Source organism: Brachypodium distachyon, chromosome 2 (assembly GCF_000005505.3).
Source record: "Brachypodium distachyon strain Bd21 chromosome 2, Brachypodium_distachyon_v3.0, whole genome shotgun sequence".
Classification (NCBI taxonomy): Eukaryota; Viridiplantae; Streptophyta; class Magnoliopsida; order Poales; family Poaceae; genus Brachypodium; species Brachypodium distachyon.
In genome coordinates, this window is record NC_016132.3 from 39237560 (window position 1) to 39258792 (window position 21233).

General features: G+C 40.4%; 2 protein-coding genes across 2 annotated transcripts; both read left to right on the forward strand.

Moving 5' to 3' along the window:
* The first annotated feature begins 1759 nt into the window (after positions 1-1759).
* On the forward strand, positions 1760-12556 carry LOC100823561 (ABC transporter D family member 1). Its single transcript, XM_010233553.2, has 26 exons — positions 1760-1919; positions 2011-2259; positions 2388-2673; positions 3307-3531; positions 4314-4511; positions 4664-5118; positions 5218-5356; positions 5436-5514; positions 6321-6559; positions 6667-6971; positions 7058-7163; positions 7244-7408; positions 7723-7822; positions 7904-8012; positions 8234-8324; positions 8576-8700; positions 8793-8942; positions 9041-9113; positions 9722-9902; positions 9992-10150; positions 10821-10967; positions 11056-11262; positions 11374-11528; positions 11619-11671; positions 11764-11842; positions 12017-12556. The coding sequence occupies exons 2-26, from the start codon at positions 2198-2200 to the stop codon at positions 12101-12103; spliced, it is 3975 nt and encodes a 1324-aa protein (XP_010231855.1). The 5' UTR covers positions 1760-1919; positions 2011-2197; the 3' UTR covers positions 12104-12556.
* A 1346-nt stretch (positions 12557-13902) lies between these two features.
* On the forward strand, positions 13903-21085 carry LOC104582778. The gene is made up of 5 exons (XM_024459556.1): positions 13903-14129; positions 14238-16453; positions 16545-16709; positions 17806-17888; positions 18577-21085. Exon 5 carries the CDS (start codon positions 18634-18636, stop codon positions 20629-20631), a length of 1998 nt encoding a protein of 665 aa, XP_024315324.1. The 5' UTR covers positions 13903-14129; positions 14238-16453; positions 16545-16709; positions 17806-17888; positions 18577-18633; the 3' UTR covers positions 20632-21085.
* Positions 21086-21233: the final 148 nt, after the last annotated feature.

The window sequence follows — 21233 nt, forward strand, 5'->3', positions numbered from 1 at the left end:
CCAATAATCCTAGTGTCAACGTCGTAAGGAACAATGCTAAACAACTTCGGCCGCTCACAAGGTATACACGGAACATGCACAAGCGAGCTTAATTAATTCCCTGCGGAAAGTTTCATTAATTAGACTTGCAGATTCGAAATATGATCTACTCCCTCCGATTCTAAATTATTGTCGAAATATTACATGTATCTAGACGCTTTTTAAAAATAGATACATCCATATTTATGCATATTTGAGTCAAGAATTTAGGATCCGAGGGGTAAAATATTTTGTTTTGCACCCTTACCTTGCGATAGCCTTTTCCCATTTAGTGAAACTTCCTCCAGGTTAATTACCCCGTTTAAGGATTTTGTCAGGGCATCAACAATGATAGAGTCGGTTCTGACTCTTCACGTCATTTACAGTCGGTGACAAAATAACACACATAATGGGTTGTGTTTCCAGACATACTATAAATGATTTGTTAGTACCAAATAGGACGGCGATGCACAATGAGATAAATATGGTGACTCTTAGCTGAATCTTAGTTGATTCTTGTCTTATCAGTCAGACTCTTTACGAAGAGTCGGTTCTTTTCTCTCTCATATTTCTCTTTCTTCCACGTCAACAAATTGCAAATAAGATTCAGTAAAAAGTACTCTTTGCGTTGGGGATGGAGGTCGAACTGGCTACGGCTCAGCTCCTAAACTCCGCCACTAGCTAGGTCAGCTGAGAACTAGTTGTAGGTTGCTTCTAGAAGCCACACATGCAACATATTTATGTTCATGTAGTACTGGAGTACATGTCAATGTGATTCTAGAGGAGGAAGGAAGGAAGCAGGAATTAAGGAGATGTTTATGGAAGCTATATATACATATAGTGATCGATACAGGCGAATGGAGTCAACTGCCCATGGCACGAACGAGACGTTGCATGAGAGCGATTGCGTTTCTTCCTTTCCTGTACAATTCGGTTGGGCTGTTTGATTAATTAACTGATTGGTTAGCAGATGCTTGCCGTCTAAGCTCGGCACGGAAGGTAATAGTACGTGTGCTCCCACTGTACCTGGAAGAAGAAAGAAAGGGAACCATCCACATTATTAAAAATGACAGCCCAACCAACGGACAATTGCACACTTCCACCCCGCCCCTTTCCGAAATTCTTTAATTGTTTCTACCATGCACTTTCTTTCATTCATGCACCTTTTTCTTTGATTGATCCAGCGCGCGGTACTCTTTTTTTGGTAGAATCAGTGAAGGAGCCAGGGTTTAAGCTGGGGAGGAGGGGTAAAATTTAAATAAAGAGCAATTGAGACTGAATGGGGGCAAAGATTTTTGCAGTTCATACTAAATCGAAATCGAAAGGAATACTAAATATACCATTGATACATAAACATTGATAGGGGAGGCCAAGTAGCGACTACAAAATACTGGTTTTTTCTGAGCGCACCATCTCATAACGCTTACATAACGGTTATTTAGGAGGTCGTGCACTAAAAACTTTTTTGGCGTGAAGACCTACCAAACTGTGGCAAAGCCACCTCCCATCGACCCTTGCACTCACATAACGGTTTTTCCCGTCCCGACCTGTAAAACTCTCCAAATTTCAACGAATTTGGAAAACACAAGAAAGAATGACATAAGAAGCACAACTTTAAAGAAATGTGAAGGAAAAATACATATCTTCCATACATCTTAGGATGCTTTTGCAAGTTGCAATTCAGTTGCAAGAGTTCTCTTTGCTTTTCATCCTCTCTCTCTCTAAATCTCTCTTTCAGTCTCGCTGTCACCACACACTCTCTCTTGTCTTAAAACCGCATCAACTTCTCTCATCTTCCCTTCTGTTGTTTCTTGTTTCTCCACCCGCCTCGCCTCCTCTTTGCTTCGCGGCATCTACCTCCGGCGATCTCCCCACGGCCCACCACTTCCTCCAAGATCGAGGTACCCGCCCCCTTCTTCCTCCCCGGATTGCGCCTTCTCCAACACGGCCGCCCCAAATTGGCCCACCTCCTCTGCTTCCTCTCCGATGCAGGGCAGCGGCGGCGACGATGCGCTGCGGCGGCCAAGGGAGGCGGGCTCCGGTTACCCCGCGGAGGTTCGCGTGTCGCTGCTTTAGGTAGCAAGATCTTCTTCTTCTTCTTCTTCTTCCCCTCCGGCGACTCGCGTGCGCCTGACCTGCTGCTCCGCGGAGGCGGCGGTCTTCCGGCAGCGGAGGAGAGATGCCGTCTCTGCAGCTGCTGAAGCTGACCGAGCATGGGCGGGGGCTCCTGGCGTCCAGGAGGTGCTTGCTTTGCTTAGCTCAGAAGCTTTGTCTTTACCCCTTCTTTAATCAATTCTCCCAATTATGCTCTGAAGTCTGAAAGACGCAATCTTGATTTGGTTCCTGTCAATTTTTGGGGTGGTAAACAGGAGAACCCTGGCTGTTGTTTCCGGGGCGCTGGTCGCTGGCGGGGCTTTAGCGTATGCGCGGTCGGCCCGAGGCCGGAGGAGGAGAAGCGGTTCGGAAGGTGGTGATGATGGTGATGCATTGGCGAGGAATGGGGGAAGGTTGGGTCAAAATGGTGTGGATGGTAGGTTGGCTGGGACGAAGCGGAGGAAGAGTGCTTTGAAATCTTTGCATTTCCTGGCTGCTATCCTGCTCAAGAAGATTGGCCCGAATGGCACGCGCTACCTTCTTGGCTTGATGTTAACAGCCGTAAGTTTTGCCAATTTTCTTGTGCTGCTGCATTTGTTTCGATTTCCTTTTGGGGAAGTTCAGAATTAGTAGTACACCGTAAGTACTGTCAATGTTTTTACCTTGCCTGAATAAGTGAACAGCTAGCTTTCATCGTTAGACAATAATTAAGTCCTTTTTTCTGATCTGTGGACAAAAAGACAAGGACTTTTGTGACCATCGGTCTTGTCTGCAATCATGCTGGTCCTGCAAGTGAAAAACCCAACATTGAGCATACTGGCTGGATCTGTGACACTTACTCTACTTTCTTATCGGCGGCATGCAAATTGATAACTTCATGGTGGATATAGCAAGTTTGAAAACGTCCAATTTTGTTATATTTGCAGTGCCATGGTGGCATGGTGCAAGCTAATACGCTTTTCCTATGTTTACTTGGTGATAACTGAAATGGCTAAGCTTACTTGTGTGCTTACATGTAGTAAAATGCTATAAATGTCTTTATTTTGTCCATTCTCTATACAATGTAATACATGGATACTACTATTATACAAGGACACTGATACTACTACATTCCATTGGATTTTAAAATGGCATTTGAAGTTTTAGTAAGTAATTAGTGATTGGAAACATTACTCCTGTATGTTTTTTTTTCAGGTGCTGCGTACTGCTGTGGGGCATAGATTAGCAAAAGTACAAGGCTACTTGTTTAAAGCAGCATTTCTTCGGCGTGTTCCAACCTTTACGCGCCTAATTATAGAAAATCTAATCTTATGCTTTCTCCAGTCAGCAGTATACCAGACCTCAAAATACTTAACAGGGTCTTTGAATTTGCGCTTCAAGAAAATTTTAACAGACCTCGTCCATGCTGATTATTTTCAGGTACATCAGTTGATCAATTTTGATTATGTAGATAATTTTTCAAATTTCCGCCTATCAATGTGCTGATATGATTTCTCTCGAAATAATAATAAAATGGGAGTGATATGGTTCCAGTTGGTCTGGTCGAGAGGATTATATCATAGATTATAATAACCATTGACTTAAGAGTATTGACAGTGCTTCGAAGATAACAGCTGATGGAAGGAGAACGGTCGTGTATTTTGTCGCTGGCTGTTTATATCATTAAAAATACTAAACTAAACTGTAGATTACCGGGGGATCACTGATCCAATCTTCATGTTACCAATACTTTTTATTTGATATGGCCACTGTCATTTATGTGATATGTTAGTTAGCTGTAATAGTATTAGGTTCTCCATGAAGAAATTTCCTTACTGTTTCTTCTAGTTCAACATTCCGTTTGCCTGTAAATTATTCTTCCTCTCTCCCTCTATGGTGTTGTGAATTTCCCGTGCTAGTTGAATTTGCTTCCTCTATTTAATTGTGTGATATAGTGACATGGCAGCAGTTACTTTCATGCAATTCAGCCTCAGGTCATCATTTTCTTTTTCTTATTTGATCTTGAACTTGGGATCATTCAAGTTTATTTTCTTCTTTCTCAAGTCCAACTATAAAAACACATCAGATTTACATGGTGGATGCACCGATTTACAACTTCCAGAACACTTGTTAACCAATAGTTTGGTTAATTAGCTTGATAGGTTTTCTTTTTGAAATACAGTGTTAATAAGATATCGTGTTGTTTTTTCTTCTGTGACCAGAATATGGTTTACTACAAGATCTCACACGTGGATCATCGAATATCAAACCCAGAGCAAAGGATTGCGAGTGATATTCCAAAGTTCTGTTCTGAACTTAGTGAACTTGTACAGGATGATTTGGCTGCAGTTGCAGAAGGGTTGATATATACCTGGCGTCTCTGTTCTTATGCTAGTCCAAAATACATGATTTGGATTCTGGTAATTATTGATAGATAATTTCAATTGCTGTAATTCATCTAGTAGTTTATGATCTAAAGATAATACCCTTGCTGTGAGGAGTGCTGCTCAATTTTGATATATTTTGCTTCCGTGGTGTTTCTGCAATTTATTAAGATGCAAAATTCTTTCAGGCATATATACTAGTTGCTGGTGGAGCAATTAGAAATTTCACTCCTGCTTTTGGAAAACTGAAATCCACAGAGCAGCACCTAGAAGGGGAGTATCGTCAACTCCATTCACGCTTAAGAACTCATGCTGAGAGTGTGGCATTTTATGGTGGCGAGAACAGAGAAGCATCTCATATTATGCAGCGGTTCAAGGCACTTGTTAGGCACTTGAATCATGTAATCCATGAAAACTGGTGGTTTGGCATGATTCAAGATTTCTTTCTGAAGTACTTTGGTGCCACTGTAGCAGTTGTCCTAATTATCGAACCGTTCTTCTCTGGCGACCTTAGACCCGATTCATCTACCCTAGGAAGGGCTGATATGTTGAGTAATCTTCGATACCACACAAGCGTCATCATATCATTGTTTCAGTCTCTCGGGACCCTCTCTATCAGTACTAGGCGTTTAAACATCCTGAGGTAATTCCATCTGTTACGAAAACTATTGACAGCACTCAGTAGGTTCATTTCATTCTCAGTCCCGTCATTAATGTAGGCAACTTTCACTGTATTTTACAGTGGCTATGCAGACCGAATTCGTGAGTTGCTAGATGTTTCACGCGAGCTGTCTGGGGTTCGTGATAGATCGTTGAATCACAATTTTTCTGCTGGAAATTATATCAGTGAAGCAAACCATATAGAATTTTCAGGTGTTAAGGTAACAACATGCTTGGAGGTGCACAATCACTTTTTATTTGTTTATATATTTCTGTGGTTCTGATATCAAGTGATTGCAGGTGGTGACACCTGCTGGGAATGTTTTGGTTGACGATTTAACTCTCCGAGTAGAAACGGGTTCTAATCTCTTGATCACTGGTAATAATCTCTTACCAAAAGGAATTTTTGTGATTAACTACTGCAATGCTTTCTGTAATGAACATAGTTATGAGCTATGGAACATGATATGTCCTGGCATGGAAGTTCTTTCATGTCTGGCCTCTCTGTTTTGATGGCATTTTTTTTCTGGTTGCTATTTTATTTTCCGATATTTGTTGATGTCATAGGCTACTGCTCACCCTTAGGACCTAAATACACTTGGGATATGTCAGGTTCTGTAGTAGTAATCTAAAAACATACTGACTCCATTCGAACTTTAGTTCCTGAAAGGAGATCGATTGAAATTTATAAGTACTGAAACAAAGCCGGATAATATAGTTTTGCCAAGTTCTCGGATTACCTCAATGAAAGTTCTGTTGTCTCAAATGCAACCATTTGGTAGTTAGCTCCGTTGCTAGGACTAACTACTCAAAGTCAGTCATTTGATTAAACACACCTTGAATGATAGGGTTTAAATTTGATACTTATATTCTTGAATTATCTTATACTAGCAGTGTCCGTTCACATACATCTTTGAATGAAAGTGCTAGTTATGTGAAACGTTGACACTGAAATCTTCTATATCTAAGTAGAAGCAACCCACTACTTGATTTCTCTAAACATGCAAGCATGCCACATCATCACATAATTAATTTGTTCACACTTCACACCTATTTAGTGGAAAACTCATACTTTTGCACATGCATGCATGTTACTTCCATCAAGCTATTCTCACTAAGTGGAGAATGTACAATTTTATTACATGTTTTCATATTTGAATACTTTTTATGTTATTCCTATTTCAGGTCCCAATGGTAGTGGGAAAAGCTCCCTTTTCCGTGTCCTTGGGGGGCTATGGCCACTGGTATCTGGTCATATTGTCAAACCTGGTGTTGGTTCTGATCTTAACAAGGAAATCTTTTATGTCCCACAAAGACCATACACTGCTGTCGGCACACTTCGCGAACAGCTAATCTATCCTCTTACAGCTGATCAGGAGATTGAACCACTTAGCTATGATGGCATGATGGACCTTCTAAAGAATGTAATAGCCATCATATTAATATAATATTAGAGCTGTATTATGGCTTCTTGAGTTACATTTCTTAGTATGTGAACCTGTTGGAATTTGTGATCATGCTCCTTTTGCAGGTTGACCTGGAATACTTGCTACAACGTTATCCTCTTGACAAAGAAGTCAACTGGGGTGATGAGCTATCTCTTGGTGAGCAACAAAGACTAGGAATGGCCAGGCTGTTCTACCATAAGCCAAAGTTTGCCATTCTTGATGAGTGTACTAGTGCTGTGACAATTGATATGGAAGAACGTTTTTGCAAAAAGGTTCGAGCGATGGGAACGTCATGCATAACAATATCTCATCGCCCAGCTTTAGTTGCATTTCATAATATTGTCCTGTCCTTGGATGGTGAAGGAGGATGGGATGTTCAGCACAGAAGGTTATAAGTCCTGAAATAGTTCACTAAATGTTTATATGGTCCAAAGTTAATTTACTGTAAGTTTAATATCACTCTTGATTTTGTAGGGATGACTCATCCTTTAGCACCGAAGAGTCTGACTTTACATCACTGGAGACTGATCGTAAATCAGATGCCCTAACTGTTCAAAGGGCTTTTATGAACAAGTCAAAGGTATATATTAAGATATATGTGTATTCCATTACTACAAACTAATCTTATCTGTGTCACAGTTTTATTCGTTCTCTTACTAGAGCAATGCTTCATTAAGGGCCAAGGAACATTCTTATTCTACAAAGGTTATAGCAACTTCCCCCAAATTGGAAACAGAACAAACAGTGCGAACACCTCTAATTCCACACTTACAATGCTCCCCAAGGCCTCTACCTCTGCGAGCAGCTTCTATGCTTAAAATATTGGTATGTTGTTCTGTTTCATAGTTAGCTAGTTCTCTTTATTTTTTGTTCCTCAGTAAGTCAATTTGACTTTGGATACTGTAACCTGTTAATACTCAGTGGCTCTTAGCCTCTTACATCTGCAGATGCTAGAATTTTTAGATTGTATGCCTGCAGGTGCTAAAAACTTAGAATGCGAGTGCACAGATGCAAATATAAGCTCAGGCTTTATGAAAAAAACTGACATGACATATATCCGACGAAGCATACAAAACCAAGCTTATCTCTGATGTTAATATGTCCTCAAATTCTAATGTTTTTATCTTCTTGTTTCCCAGGTTCCTAAATTACTTGACAAACAAGGAGGGCAGTTGCTTGCTGTCACTCTACTTATTTTCTCCCGCACTGTGATCTCGGATCGTATTGCCTCGTTGAATGGTTAGCTTTTTTGTTTCAATATTTTCCATTATGGGAAGAGCTACAAATAAAATTCTTGTCTCATTCATCTCATCTTGTCAGGGACAACTGTGAAGTTTGTCTTGGAGCAGGACAAAGCTGCTTTTATTCGTCTGGTTGGTGTTAGCGTGCTGCAAAGTGCTGCAAATTCTTTTGTCGCGCCATCTTTGAGGTAACCTGTTTACCTGCACTTACTAGATTCTTTCAACATGGGATCATGAATAATTACTTTATATTCAGTTTTAATGAATCACCTGCTGCTCTCTGTTTGGCGTTCGCTGCTTGTCTAATCTCTTTTTCCGAGCATGCAAATTTAAGCTTGGTGGGTTGATGCCTTGTTGATTATTTCTGTGTATGTTTGATTTCATGGTTTTGATAATCTATATCTTACAGAACCCTTACCGCAAGACTTGCCCTTGGATGGCGAATTCGCATGACCAACCATTTGCTTCAATATTATTTGAGAAGAAATGCATTCTACAAGGTATATCCTCTAGTGGGTTTGTATATTTCAGTTGAAGCTCGGTGATATTCAGAGTTGATGATCTATAGCGAGTGGGAAGGGTTCTTTAGGTTGTTTGTTAGGCTCGGTATCTTCATGAGGATTAGACAGAGTCAGTTGATGTCTCTTGACGTGCAGGGGAACTGGGTTTAGAGATAATATTGCATACTGAACAGAGGTATAAATGTGGGGACATCCGCCTGAAGCTAAATTATTCTTGTTTATGTTCTCAGGTATTCAATATGTCAGGTAAAAGTATTGATGCAGACCAAAGATTGACACTTGATGTGGATAAGTTGAGCACTGACCTTGCTGGCTTGGTTACTGGAATGGTAAAACCACTAGTCGACATTCTTTGGTGAGTTATCGTTGGTGTAAGCACTGGTATCTACTTAGTTTAATCTTTGTTAGCATGTAAGTTCAGCATACTAATGCAATGGAACTCACTAGGTTTACGTGGAGAATGAAGCTTTTGTCGGGACGAAGAGGAGTTGGTATATTGTATGCTTACATGTTACTAGGTTTGGGCTTTCTGAGAGCTGTATCCCCTGACTTTGGTCATCTTGCAAGTCAACAACAAGAACTTGAAGGAACATTCAGGTTAATATTACATTCCTTGCTGTGTCTTGGGTCTTTTGGTAGACCTGACTATGCTTTAAGATTCCAAGTGTTAGTTAACCTGGTGAACTATGTACAAGGTTCATGCACTCGAGGTTGCGGACACACGCTGAATCAATTGCTTTCTTTGGTGGTGGTTCAAGAGAAAAAGCTGTGAGTTTCTTCACAATGAATGCCAAATATATTCATACCCATGTGTTTACACTTTGCAGTGCCTGTTTTGATGTATTTTTGGCCAACTATTTCAATGAATTTCGGTGACCTGTGCACTCTGTCAGTTGGGTGCTAGTTGCATAATGTTTTAACAACTCTGCTAAATATGAACTAAGAAGTCTCTTGTTAATTCTTAATACACCTCTCCAAATATTAAGCTGGTGTTGTCCTGTTTAGTTCATCCGTATTCTTGATAATGGAAAAAGGTTGTTTATGAATCCTATTTACATTCATAGTTACCAATACCTTGCTTTTCTTGAAGCATCTATATGGAAAATCTTTTTGGACTGGCTAAAATACAACTAATGCACTGTAGAGGCCATTCACATACTGTCTATTTTACTGTTTGCCCGTTAAACTTTTGCTTTGTTCTACCAGTGTTCGTTGATTCCAACTTGCAATATAATACTCCGTATGTGCTAATGATTTCCCATTCTTTATGCGTTCTTATGAATGAAAGATGTTTTCCTTGTTCAATAGCATTTGCTGCTGTTATTTGGTAGATGATTTTTGTTATAACCTTCCTTATGCTCTGTTCTCTATCTCAGATGGTTGAAGCTAAATTCATGAAATTGCTTAACCACTCAAAGGTTATGTTAAGAAAACAATGGCTTTATGGTATTGTTGACGATTTTGTGACAAAGCAACTCCCACACAATGTGACATGGGGTCTGAGTTTGTTATATGCTCTGGAGCACAAGGGAGACAGAGCTTTGACTTCAACACAAGGTTACTAATCATCAAAACGCTGCAGTTGTCTGGGATTGATTATTAAACGCGAACTTTGCAAAATATGCTATTTCTCTTTTGTTCAACAGGAGAGTTGGCACATGCTCTGCGGTTCTTGGCATCTGTGGTGTCACAAAGCTTCATAGCCTTTGGCGACATTCTTGAGTTACATAAGAAATTCCTTGAACTTTCTGGTGGGGTTAACCGGATCTTTGAGCTTGAGGAGATTCTACGTGCAGCTCAAAGGGGTAATTTTCAGTTGGCTAGGACTTGATGAGCACAGCACGCGGTCAAAAATAGATAAAAATAAGATTAGCAGAGCCATTTTGTTTTAAATGTTTTACTGCATGTTTCTTTATTTTTTCAGTGTTCATATTGCGGTGGTGTTATTATTTGATGCAGGACATAAGTAATGTTATTGTTTGCATCATGTTTGGTTGAAAACTTGTAACATTTTCCCAGTGCATGTTTGTGATGAACATCCTGTTTAGCATATTATGATGCAACTTTGGCACATCAACGACAGCACTATCGATCTAACACTGGTTGCCTTTTCATTAAGCCAAACTTAATAGAATGCTATGTACTCCCTCCGTCCCATATTAAGTGACTCAAATTTGCCCAAATACGGATGTATCTATACCTAAAAAGCTTCTAGGTACATGTAATAGAAAGTCACTTAATACGGGACGGAGGGAGTACATGTTAGTGTGTAGAAACTAGAAAGTGGTTGCAGGAATTTGATATTGCTTCTTTTTAGCATTTACTAGCTCTGTAAAAAGTTCAAAACTTTTACCACTGGGTTATGTGGCAATTTTATATTAGTAATGTCCTCAGTTAGCTGACGGTATGATCATTTTGTTAGTTTGGCAGCATGTCTTCCGCTAATTAAGCACCATTTTTTAACTGTTTCCCTAGATACTGTGGTGCCTTCCAGTGCCATTAGTTCAGCATCAGAAGAAATTATTTCATTCCATGAAGTGGATATTGTGACACCAACGCAGAAGCTATTGGCTAACAAGCTGTCATGCAATGTGGTACAAGGGAAAAGCCTTCTCCTGACTGGTATGTCGCCTGTCTGTGTTCTGCATGCAACCTTAATTCAAAGGTGGAATTGTGCTAATGTGTTCCTTTTTACCTTGATTTTCTGAAGGCCCCAATGGTACCGGGAAGAGTTCTGTTTTTAGGGTGCTCAGAAATTTATGGCCCGTCTTTTCTGGGAGAGTTAACAAGCCTTCTGAAGGGGTGTTCCATGTTCCTCAGAGTCCATATACCAGCTTGGGTACTCTGAGGGATCAGATCATATACCCTCTATCAAGGGAGGAAGCAGAGATAAAGATTCTTTCGTTACATAAGGCTGGTAGGTGCCACTTGCTAGAATATCTGTCATTTGAATGGACAAGAACTGTATAAATAAGTAGCAAGTTGTATGTTGCTTCTCCTGATAACCAGAAATCCTATGGTAATGTAGGCAACATGTCTAGTGCTCCTGAGTTGCTAGATGATCACCTGAAGACGGTTCTTGTGAATGTCCGGTTGGTCTATCTTCTAGAGAGAGAAGGTTGGGACTCTACCCCAAACTGGGAGGATGTTTTGTCTCTCGGAGAACAGCAGAGGCTTGGGATGGTCAGTGTTAACTTCACTTAAAGCCGTGCTAACTTCCAAAACCACGGTTTCTCGTCTTAAATATCTTTTGATTCAACTCTTTTGTTCCAGGCTCGTTTGTTCTTCCACCATCCTAAATTTGGCATCCTCGACGAGTGCACAAAGTATGTGCAGCGCCACAACCTTCTTCTGCCATTTTCATTCCCATTCTCTGATCAATTACTGTGGGTCCTAAAAAAATTGTACTTCGTTGCAGTGCCACGAGTGTTGATGTTGAAGAGCATTTGTACAGGCTAGCAACTAGCATGGGCATAACTGTGATCACTTCATCACAAGTAAGTACTCGTGTCTCTTTTTCCGAGGAAGAAATACTCGTAATACCCAGTGAATTGTGCAAAGTATCTGTTGCAATGGTCATTCAGTTATTTGTGGACGCCTCTGCATTCAAAATTTTAAACTTTCTCCCAGACAATCTCAGTTCCGCTGAAACCTTCCTTCTCCATTTCCAGAGGCCTGCTCTGATACCCTTCCATTCAGTGGAGCTAAAGCTCATCGACGGCGAGGGAAACTGGGAGCTCTGCGAGATCCAACATTGATTGACACCACCGGTTAAAGATATCTTGGCTCGCCGTCATCTGCGTGATAATAGGAGATGCTACCGCTGCAATCTGTTCATACCAGCTGGTCGCCCTCACGATAGCATCTGGAAGCTGAAGCAGCCTGTACAATTAATTACAAAGCAGCTCGAAAACAAGAAAGAAGAAGAATTCTTGTCGCGAATTCAATAGAGAACTTGGCAATCTTAGTCTAGTCATACGTGATTTATTAGCAGGATTGAATTTGAATGGTCAGGGGGGTGGTTGTAAAACTGGCTAGGATTCAGAGGTGTTCTGGAGGTGTGGATAAGGTAGACTAAAGTAGAGAATGATGCAGCAGTACATATCTCAAAGTAGTTGTTAATTAATTCATCCAACCTATTATTGATTTGATTCCATACTTAGTGCAGTATATTCTTAACAATGGAATAATTTGGGGAGCGGATTTATGCACCTGGGGGCATTCACGCTCTGAACCTGAGCCGTCAATCTTCGTGTTTTGGGATCTAAGCTACCACCTCTGTTAAAAAAATACAAGGCGTATTTCCTTTCCTTTAAGCAAGGTTGACACAAAATTTATATGACATAAAATTGATATCTGTATATTGAGAAAAAAAATGCTTTCATTACAATTATGATTCGGATCACATAAGCCACATGTTAGTGGAGTAATTATTGGTCAAAACCTTGGTCAAAATGAAATATGCCATATATTTATTTCTTAATCCAGAAATAGAAATGAAGTACTTTGCAGATACGGTCCCATACACGTTCATCAGCACAAGCTTCCACCGAAGTTTGCCTCCTTCGATGAGCGTGCCGTGATGACCAGCTACCTCAGATGAATCAACTCAACAATCTCATCAGCACATATCCATGCTGCTATCCATCATTTGGTATGTGATTTCACTCGAGCAGCATATTTATCCTCTGTTCATCAACCATTCACCACAGAGTACTTCCTAAACACCTGACCTTGTTAACAGTGTTCCACCATACTACCTCCGTAACGTATATATGCCAACTGCCATCGTGTCCATCTCAGTGCATTCATAACCTACATATCATCCGCATACACCCTTGTGTCCATTCCCTTTCTTCCATACATGAAAGTCGTTAAAGAAGCTTCCAATTACTTATTTGAATTCTACTGTCTCCAAATAAAAGGTCAGGTTCCAGTCACTTGACCGCTGTTCGCTGTGTGAAATTAAGTTTGTCTCATGAGAGTATCAGTTCTTGTATCTTCTTATATGTGTGTGTTTGTTAGTGCCACTTGAGTTGTAATAAGCTATGTAATGTTGGTGTTGGGAGTGAGATAAGAACCCACGATTTAGTTATCAAGTATGGTTTTGTAATTATGTGTTTGATGCAGACTGTCTTCTTGTTCCGTCAACATAATAATTATTGTGTGAAGATATTCATTTCAGTATGATTGAAGTAATGCTTATAAAGAAGAAGCGACTCATCATCAGATTTGTCATAAGCTCTGCCTTAATTTCTGCTCTGTTTATGAAGAAGATGATGAAACCAAGTGCAAACCATATCGCCAGCTCGCCATTGTAGTAGTAAGTACACGATGGTAGCATTTTTTGCACAAACGATGCACATTTCCTGCTGTAACATCGATCAATAAAAGGAGCAGAAAAGGTTTAGTTAGAAATAAGGTGACATTTCCCTGAACCGTTAATCAGGATTTAACCAGAGGTATTCTGCTCTGTTTCCTCTGCTCGGTCGGACCAAGCCGAAACTTGGTGGTGGGCCGTAAAAAAAAAAGCCGAAACTTGGTGGTGGGCCGTCAGAACAGTTTAGAGATTGCTGCCCTCAGGAGGCCCGGAGCAGAAATCGATCTCCGCCGCCGCCGTTGCCGAGGCAGAAGCAGAGATTGCTGCGGCCTGCCCTCCGAAGCGCCTCCTCCGGCTCCGGCCGTCCACCAATCTAGCACTAAACGGTCCCCCCTGACCAATCGCCTGACGTCCTAGGCGGAAGCCGCTTCACTGGCACAAGCTCCTGCCCTACTTTTTTTGGGGTGCGCCCCTTCCCCGTTCTCTCGTCTCCACATCAATTCCTCTCTCTCGCTGACATTTCGTAGTTTAGATCTGAGCTCACTTGGTTTAACTTCTGCTCGCCATTCCAGGATACAAGCAAGTGTGTCATCTGTGAATGGGCGGCCGGTGAATGGGACAGGCTAGTTCTGAAACCACTTGTGTATCCAAACAGCAGTTTGCAAGTGTAAAGAAATGCTCTGCTTTTGTTCCTGCTCGGCAAGATACACCGGTAACCTGTTTTTACTAGAATATGTGCATTTCCACTGGAAAGGCAAATGCTCAAGCCAATTAAGAGCTCACCGCTAAGAATAACCACACGCAGTCCAGTATAAGAATAGTAACATGGAAAAGGAAAAGGTCTCCTAGCTCGTTCAGAACAGTCATTTACTTCTCAGCGGACGTACGACCGATGTAATGTTGGCCCAGGAACTCAGTTTTCTAAGTTCATGGATATATGTCTCAAAATTAGTGGGTTTGTGATTAAAAAATAATATGATAGGCATTTTGGTTCAGAAGTTGTTAAAATTAGCCATTTTGGACAGGACAAATCTATGCCGCCATGTTCCTCGTTCGAATTGATTACATAAGTTTGCTTTGCCATGCCATGATACTGGATGTCAAACAGAACCTCAAGCCAATTAATTAAGAGCTGACCACTACGAACATATAACAAAATGCATGCAGGCCACTAAGAATAACAACATGGATGCATGGAGATGAAAAAGGTCTACTAGTGGATTCAGAGCAGTCATTTACCTCAAAATTTTCTTCAAATTTTAACCCAATATATTAAGTCGAGAATGTAGGGATCGATCGAGATGATCTTTTGCCTTTTGCTTTAGTTTACTTTCCTTTGTAAAGAAGGAGGTGATATGTGGTCATCAGATCACAGATTTGCCTCTCCGTCAAAGTTCATGTTCTCTCTTTATCATGGTCTCATTTTCTTTTATAGTCGCTGCAGCATAGATCACTCCCAGTTATGTTATCCAGTATGTTGCCTCTTTTCTATCTTAATGCATGGCATGCAGTCCTCATGTATGGATGGTTCCAAAAAAGATATATAGCGTATTTGTCTGCAACTTTATTAGGAAAAAAAATCTGCTACCTATAGCAGTATCATCATCCACCGCAATGAATACTAGACAGGAGTATCCTCATCCAACAGGGTCGTTAATTAATTAAGCAGCACGAGGGTTACAAATATATAGACCTCAATCTTGAATCTCACAGTTCCACCAAGAAAGAATTGATCATTGTCGTAAAACCATATGCATCATGCGAATTCAACTTTAGATAAAGACCTTTTGGCAGCATATGCACATGGCAAGTTATCCCTTCTTTGATCATGTTGATCCGCTTTGTCCCTTTATCCTTCATCTGTGGGCAGAATGTATTCCTTGCTTGTTGTTCTGACCAAGTATCACATCTTTGCTCCTGCTGATGTTTCAGTTTGTGTATATATAAGCAACCGGTGCAAACACCGCAACGTCTCGCCCTTCTGTCCTAGCCATTTGTTTCCTTGCAACCAAAACTTTAGTCTTGTTCTACAAAATTCCTTGGTGTTTTCAGTTATTCTTGCGATTTAATATCTATAAGAATATTACTTCAATCTGTTTTATTCTAGTCATCATTAAAAAAGAAAAAAAAACTTGGTGTTTTTCTGTCTTGATTTTCGTTGTTCTTTGCATATACAAATAGTATTCGTTTCTAACGAAAAAAAACAAAAAAAAAGTTTGCCTATTCCATGTCATTGTCTTTCTTCCACATTTACAAATTAAGAATTTTTTCCTAGTCTCCATTACAAAAATAAAACAAAACAAAAAAAATTCCTTTTTGATTCTTGTTCTTTCACATATACAAAACCGTCTTCGTTTATAGTGATCAATACAAAAAAATATATTCGTTTGTCTTCCACTTTTGCATTGTTTCATTCACATCTGCAATACAATTCTTTTCTAGTCACAAATATTGAAAAAAAAACATCTTTGATTCACTTTACTGTTCCTCGTTCAGATCTACAGCTGCAATTATTTTTTTCAGACCTCAACCAAGAAAGAAAAAATTCCCTAAAACAAGCATTTGCTTTCTCTTTGTTATTGTGCTCTAATCAAATCTAGACTTGCTTTTGATTAATTTTTCCTTATCAAATTTGCTTGCTTCCATAGTTATCAATTCCACAATAAACACCAAAAAAAGACTGTTCACTTTTTCCATCACCGAAACTTTTCAAGTAAATTTGATTGATTGATAATATCGATCATCTATTGATATCCATATTACATACAGTGATAAATTCAGCCAGCAGGTACTTTTTATTTATATTTGTTGCTGTTATTTATTTACTTCCGTGCTATATATCAATTGACAAGCTAGGTCAATTGCTTCTGTTTTCTCAGGACCGTGAAAGGAAGCACTATATATTCGAATATTTATTGGCAGCCTTCATTTTAAGTCTTGCTAAGTATTGCTTCCTTTGGTGATCTAAGAAGCCACGTGTCATTACACTACACCAAGTTATTCCTGGTTTTGGAAGTTTTTCAAAGATCATACGTAGCTGAGAGGTAAATATACATTTATACGTGAACATTGATGGTTAATCAATATTATTTCCACTAAACAGCAGTGGTCATGATGTTTTGCACGTTGCTTAAACAAAATTTTAGATGTACCATAAAATGTTTGAATAAAGAACCACCTCATCGTAGATGGGTGAAGTTGTAGATGATGACTTGAACTATCAAAGTTCAATTATTTTTTTGCAAACATGTACATGTACGTGGTGCTTTTAAGTAATGGAAGTTCGATGAAAGCTAGAAATTTATCATCCTTCTCCACCAGTTATATATAGCATGGGAATAGGGAACACATCCGTATTTGTATATGTACTTGGAGGTGCGTATGCAAGTATCAAGCATCCGTATCATAGAAAAAAAATAGATCAGGTGATGAGGCATATATATATTGTTGAAACCTCTCCTACAGTGGTAAAAAAAGAACAAAGGTTAATTTAAAAAACTGTATTGATGATAGATAGATCGCCCTATAGAACTCTCAGTCTCCCCTTGACCCTCCGCTGCCTGGTAGAAAACACTACTTTTCTTCCTCCTCGCAAATACTTCTTGCCAACAAAATACCAAACGCTCAGATTTGGAGTCTCCACATCTTTCCACCTTACCACCTCAGATTTGGAGTCTTCGTTCGACCATTGCTCAAGAAATCGAAGTCATGGCGGACACCCTTCTTTTCCTTCCTTCCATCTCTCAAAATCGATGCTGGGGCCAAAACTGGAGATGTGCTCATCCACTGGCGCGCAAACTATTAATATTAATTAATCATCAGCTCTGTTCAAGCAGATGTAATACTCAAGAATTAGGGCATTATATTTTTGTTTTAGTCATCCATGCTTTGTTTACTATCTGTTCTTAGGGCCAGACTGCATTTTCATATCTTTCCAATGTCCTTCTTGTTATCGTGACAAGTCCTTGAGTTACTATCTGGTGATCCCTTTGTTGATAACTACTCCTCCGTCCCATAATTCTTGTCTCAAATTTGTCCAAATATGGATGTATCTATTCCTAAAAAGCGTCTAGATACATGTAATATTTCGACAAGAATTATGCGACGGAGGGAGTAATTCACATCACTTGATTCTTGCAGATCATGCCGTCATCTTGGTGGGAAAAATGGCCTGATACTGAGCGGGAAAAATGGCGTGATTATCTGAGAGATATGGAGTTTTGGTACAATTTTGAGCTACCTAATTCTTATCGTGTTCTAATTTACAAAGTGCATTTTTATTGCTTATTCATGTCTTCGTCTTTTCCTTTCAACAAACTCACAATTATTATTTTAGTACTTAATATGTAATTCTTATCAACTCTTTGAGTACGGAATCTATATCTAACATGATACCGTAAGCCAAACATCTCTACCTGTATGTGTAGATTCACATGATGTCCCATATTGAGGATGAAATAAATAGTTGAAACAATTTTTAGTGCTCGATCAATTGGCTCCTACCGTCAAAAAGTTGTTGCTCCTGCAACAATTAGGGGTCGAAATAAATAGTTGACAAAAAAAATGAGCATTCTACGGCACATATCGCACTAACAGCCAACTGGGAAATTTGTTTTCCAAGTAGTTATAGAGTTAATTTTGAGATGCATTTGTTTTGGAGGTCAATGTAGCATGTAGATTCACTAATTGCTTGGGTCGGCCGGTTGCTCATAATTATTTATAGACGTCATTTGTTCCCTTGCCTTGCAAATTAATTAGAAGAGACTGGTTGAAAGTAATTAAGCTCCTCGAGTTATAAACACCAACATGGTCAAGCTGCCAAGTTGAATTGATGTTTGTCGGAGCCCAGTCAATCATTTTGATTATGTAGCCACTATTACTTGCTCGTAGTAATTAATTTTCTTATGCCAGGCTGAATCAAGACCGCTGGCCTTATCTAGATCTTGACGTGGGTGCTCGTCATGTATCATGGAATGTTGGGGTGGGCCTGTGGCTTCATTCACAAAAGCCATATCAATCTGGTCTGTGCAAAGACTACATGATGCTCATGCTGGGCCTTTCGAACACGTGATAAAGGTGGATTTGTTGCCGCCGTCACCCACGAGGTCGACATGTGAAGATGGCTTCATGAGCATCAAGCACCAGCTGGCCATCGCTGCGGCAAAGGAGCTCAGGCTGCTCGATGTCCAAGAATACAACAGCCTCAAACAAGAGTATGAAGCGCAGCAGTACTTCTCCTATGGGGCCTATGATGCCTCTAGCATTTTGGATCATTACAGGGTGACCAAATTATTTCGTCCGATCAGTAAGCAGTTGTCAAACAAGAGGTACTTGCTGGTGGTCGAGCATCTCCAGCGGCCAATTGAGCCTAGCAGTTTTACTGTAGATGTTGGGCTTCCTCCGCCTAGGTGGGCAGATTCTCACTGGCTCATCGCGACCACTTCTCAAGATGCGTATAACATGAGTAAGTCAGGAAATTATACAGTTACATCCGTTTATGATCATAAGCAGGTCGTGGTGCTTACCTTCTATGCACCGCGTCACTCGGCTGAGCACATATTCAACATGATCCGTCAAGAAAACAAGGAGTATTGGCTTCATATAGCCCTCAATTGCTTCCACTGTGTCATGGCGCTCTTTGCCAAACATTCACAAGCAGCAGCTGTTACCTCGGACGAGCTCATCCATCAGTGGGCCGTCCGAGGCATTCTATGTCGTACGAGCATCAAGGAAGAAGAAACTGCTGGCACATGCATCAGCAAGTGTGCCTATATGCATCAAGTTGGAAGGGTCATCCTTGAAGCGTTTCAGAAATCCTCTTTGTTGCAGCTGCCTTATTCTCCTGCTAATGATGCTCATGAAGCCACCAGTACTGCTGCACAATTCTTTGCATACCACGGCCTCATTGCAGAAGGCATCACAATGGATGAACTCTTTGATAACAAGAAGAAATGGGTCTCCTTCTCTGATGACCATGGATGGCATGTAAGCCGAGAATGGTTGTGCCCAGAGAAAACCAGTGGCCCGACATCACTTATTCTAAGAGGTTGCGCTCAGCAATCGCTCATACTTTCCAAGCTGGACCATTTCTTGCCCACACTCTCCTTTCTCCGTGCTCTTGATCTGTCATACACTTCACTAAAATCACTCCCTTCTTCCATCGGTTGTCTATTGAACCTTAGGTTGCTTTCACTCAGAGGCTGCCATGATCTGAAAACTCTCTTCACTTTATCCACAACTAATGACACAAACTCATCACCAAATACTAGTCCATATTCACCATTGTCCACTCTATACCAGCTTGAAATTCTTGATACAAATGGAGTTCCATTTTCTCATCTGACACAAGATGTGGCCAACAAAAAGAGCAATTTGATGTTCCTTGACATGTCATGTTCAGAAGTAACTACTTTCCCTCCCATTTTTTTCAAGGAAATGTCAAATCTTGAACAGCTTATCCTTGTCAACTGCTGCTACCTTGTGGATCTACCTCCTTCCATGGCTGTGCTATCTAGCCTGACAACTCTTGAGGTCACGAGGACACAAATAAGCTACTTCCCCCCTGAGATATTTGATGAAATGCATAATCTTCAATCCCTCAAGTTAATTGACAACAAGAAACTGGTTTCACTCCCTGAGTCAATTTCTACGGTCCAGGGATTGATTGATCTACATATTGAAGGATATGAGCCGACCATGGTGAAAGAAATAAAATTGGAAGGGCATCCTACCCTAACATCCTTCATCTTGATCCGCGCACCTCACATAAGACGCTTGTCTTTGCATGGATGTAGAAAACTCGAGTCTGTCGAGTTCAAAAATCTTGATGCTTTGGAGGAGCTTGATTTGTCTGTTACAGCTATCAAGGAGCTCCTTGCTGGTATCCCTAACGTTCCTCACCTTAGGCGATTAATCCTCGTCGGCGTTCCTTCTCTCAGGCGTTTTCCTTGGCATAGGCTGGAGTGATTCCCAGATGTCTTCTACTTGGATCACTGCACAGAAGGAAATGGTAATCACTCTTATCGTGTTGTCCGGATGTGTGTTAGTGATTCCAGGTTCTTCCATAGCTTCCGTTAAACTTCTGTGGGTTTAGTAAGAGGCGGACGGTTTTTCCAATCTTTTTATGTCCGAGTCGCACCATGCCATACAAGTAGCAGGCGACAGCATGATGAAGAAGGGATGCTTGATAACAAGTTGGAGGTGTTGGTGCAGAAGAAATCAGCATATGTTGATGTATATAACAGCTGTTTTATAGAGAAAATTGGAACTGCGTCAACGATTACATTTTCACTTCACCGAACTGAGCGCCATGTGGATATCATAGGGATGCAGTCATCACTTGATAGTTTACTCCATCTTCTGAATGTCACCAAATCATTATCAGTAACATATGACAATTCTATGAAGACATTTGGTTACTTGAGCCCTTTTGAAGACCTAGAAGAATGTGAACTTCGTTGGTGCCATAAAATGGAAGAAGGCCTCTCTGTGGTTTTAGAGAAGGCTGGGAAAATCTTCGGAATATGCATCTTTGTAACCTCAAAAGTCTGATTTTCTTTTGTATTCAA

Excerpts from the sequence above, each read along its gene's own strand:
- LOC104582778 (XM_024459556.1), top strand. The coding sequence starts at position 18,634 with ATGGAATGTTGGGGTGGGCCTGTGGCTTCATTCACAAAAGCCATATCA.
- LOC100823561 (XM_010233553.2), top strand. The coding sequence starts at position 2,198 with ATGCCGTCTCTGCAGCTGCTGAAGCTGACCGAGCATGGGCGGGGGCTC. Across the intron at positions 5,357-5,435 it reads TAGAATTTTCAGGTGTTAAG|GTGGTGACACCTGCTGGGAA; the intron begins GTAACAACATGC and ends AAGTGATTGCAG. Across the intron at positions 11,263-11,373 it reads TCTTTCGTTACATAAGGCTG|GCAACATGTCTAGTGCTCCT; the intron begins GTAGGTGCCACT and ends ATGGTAATGTAG.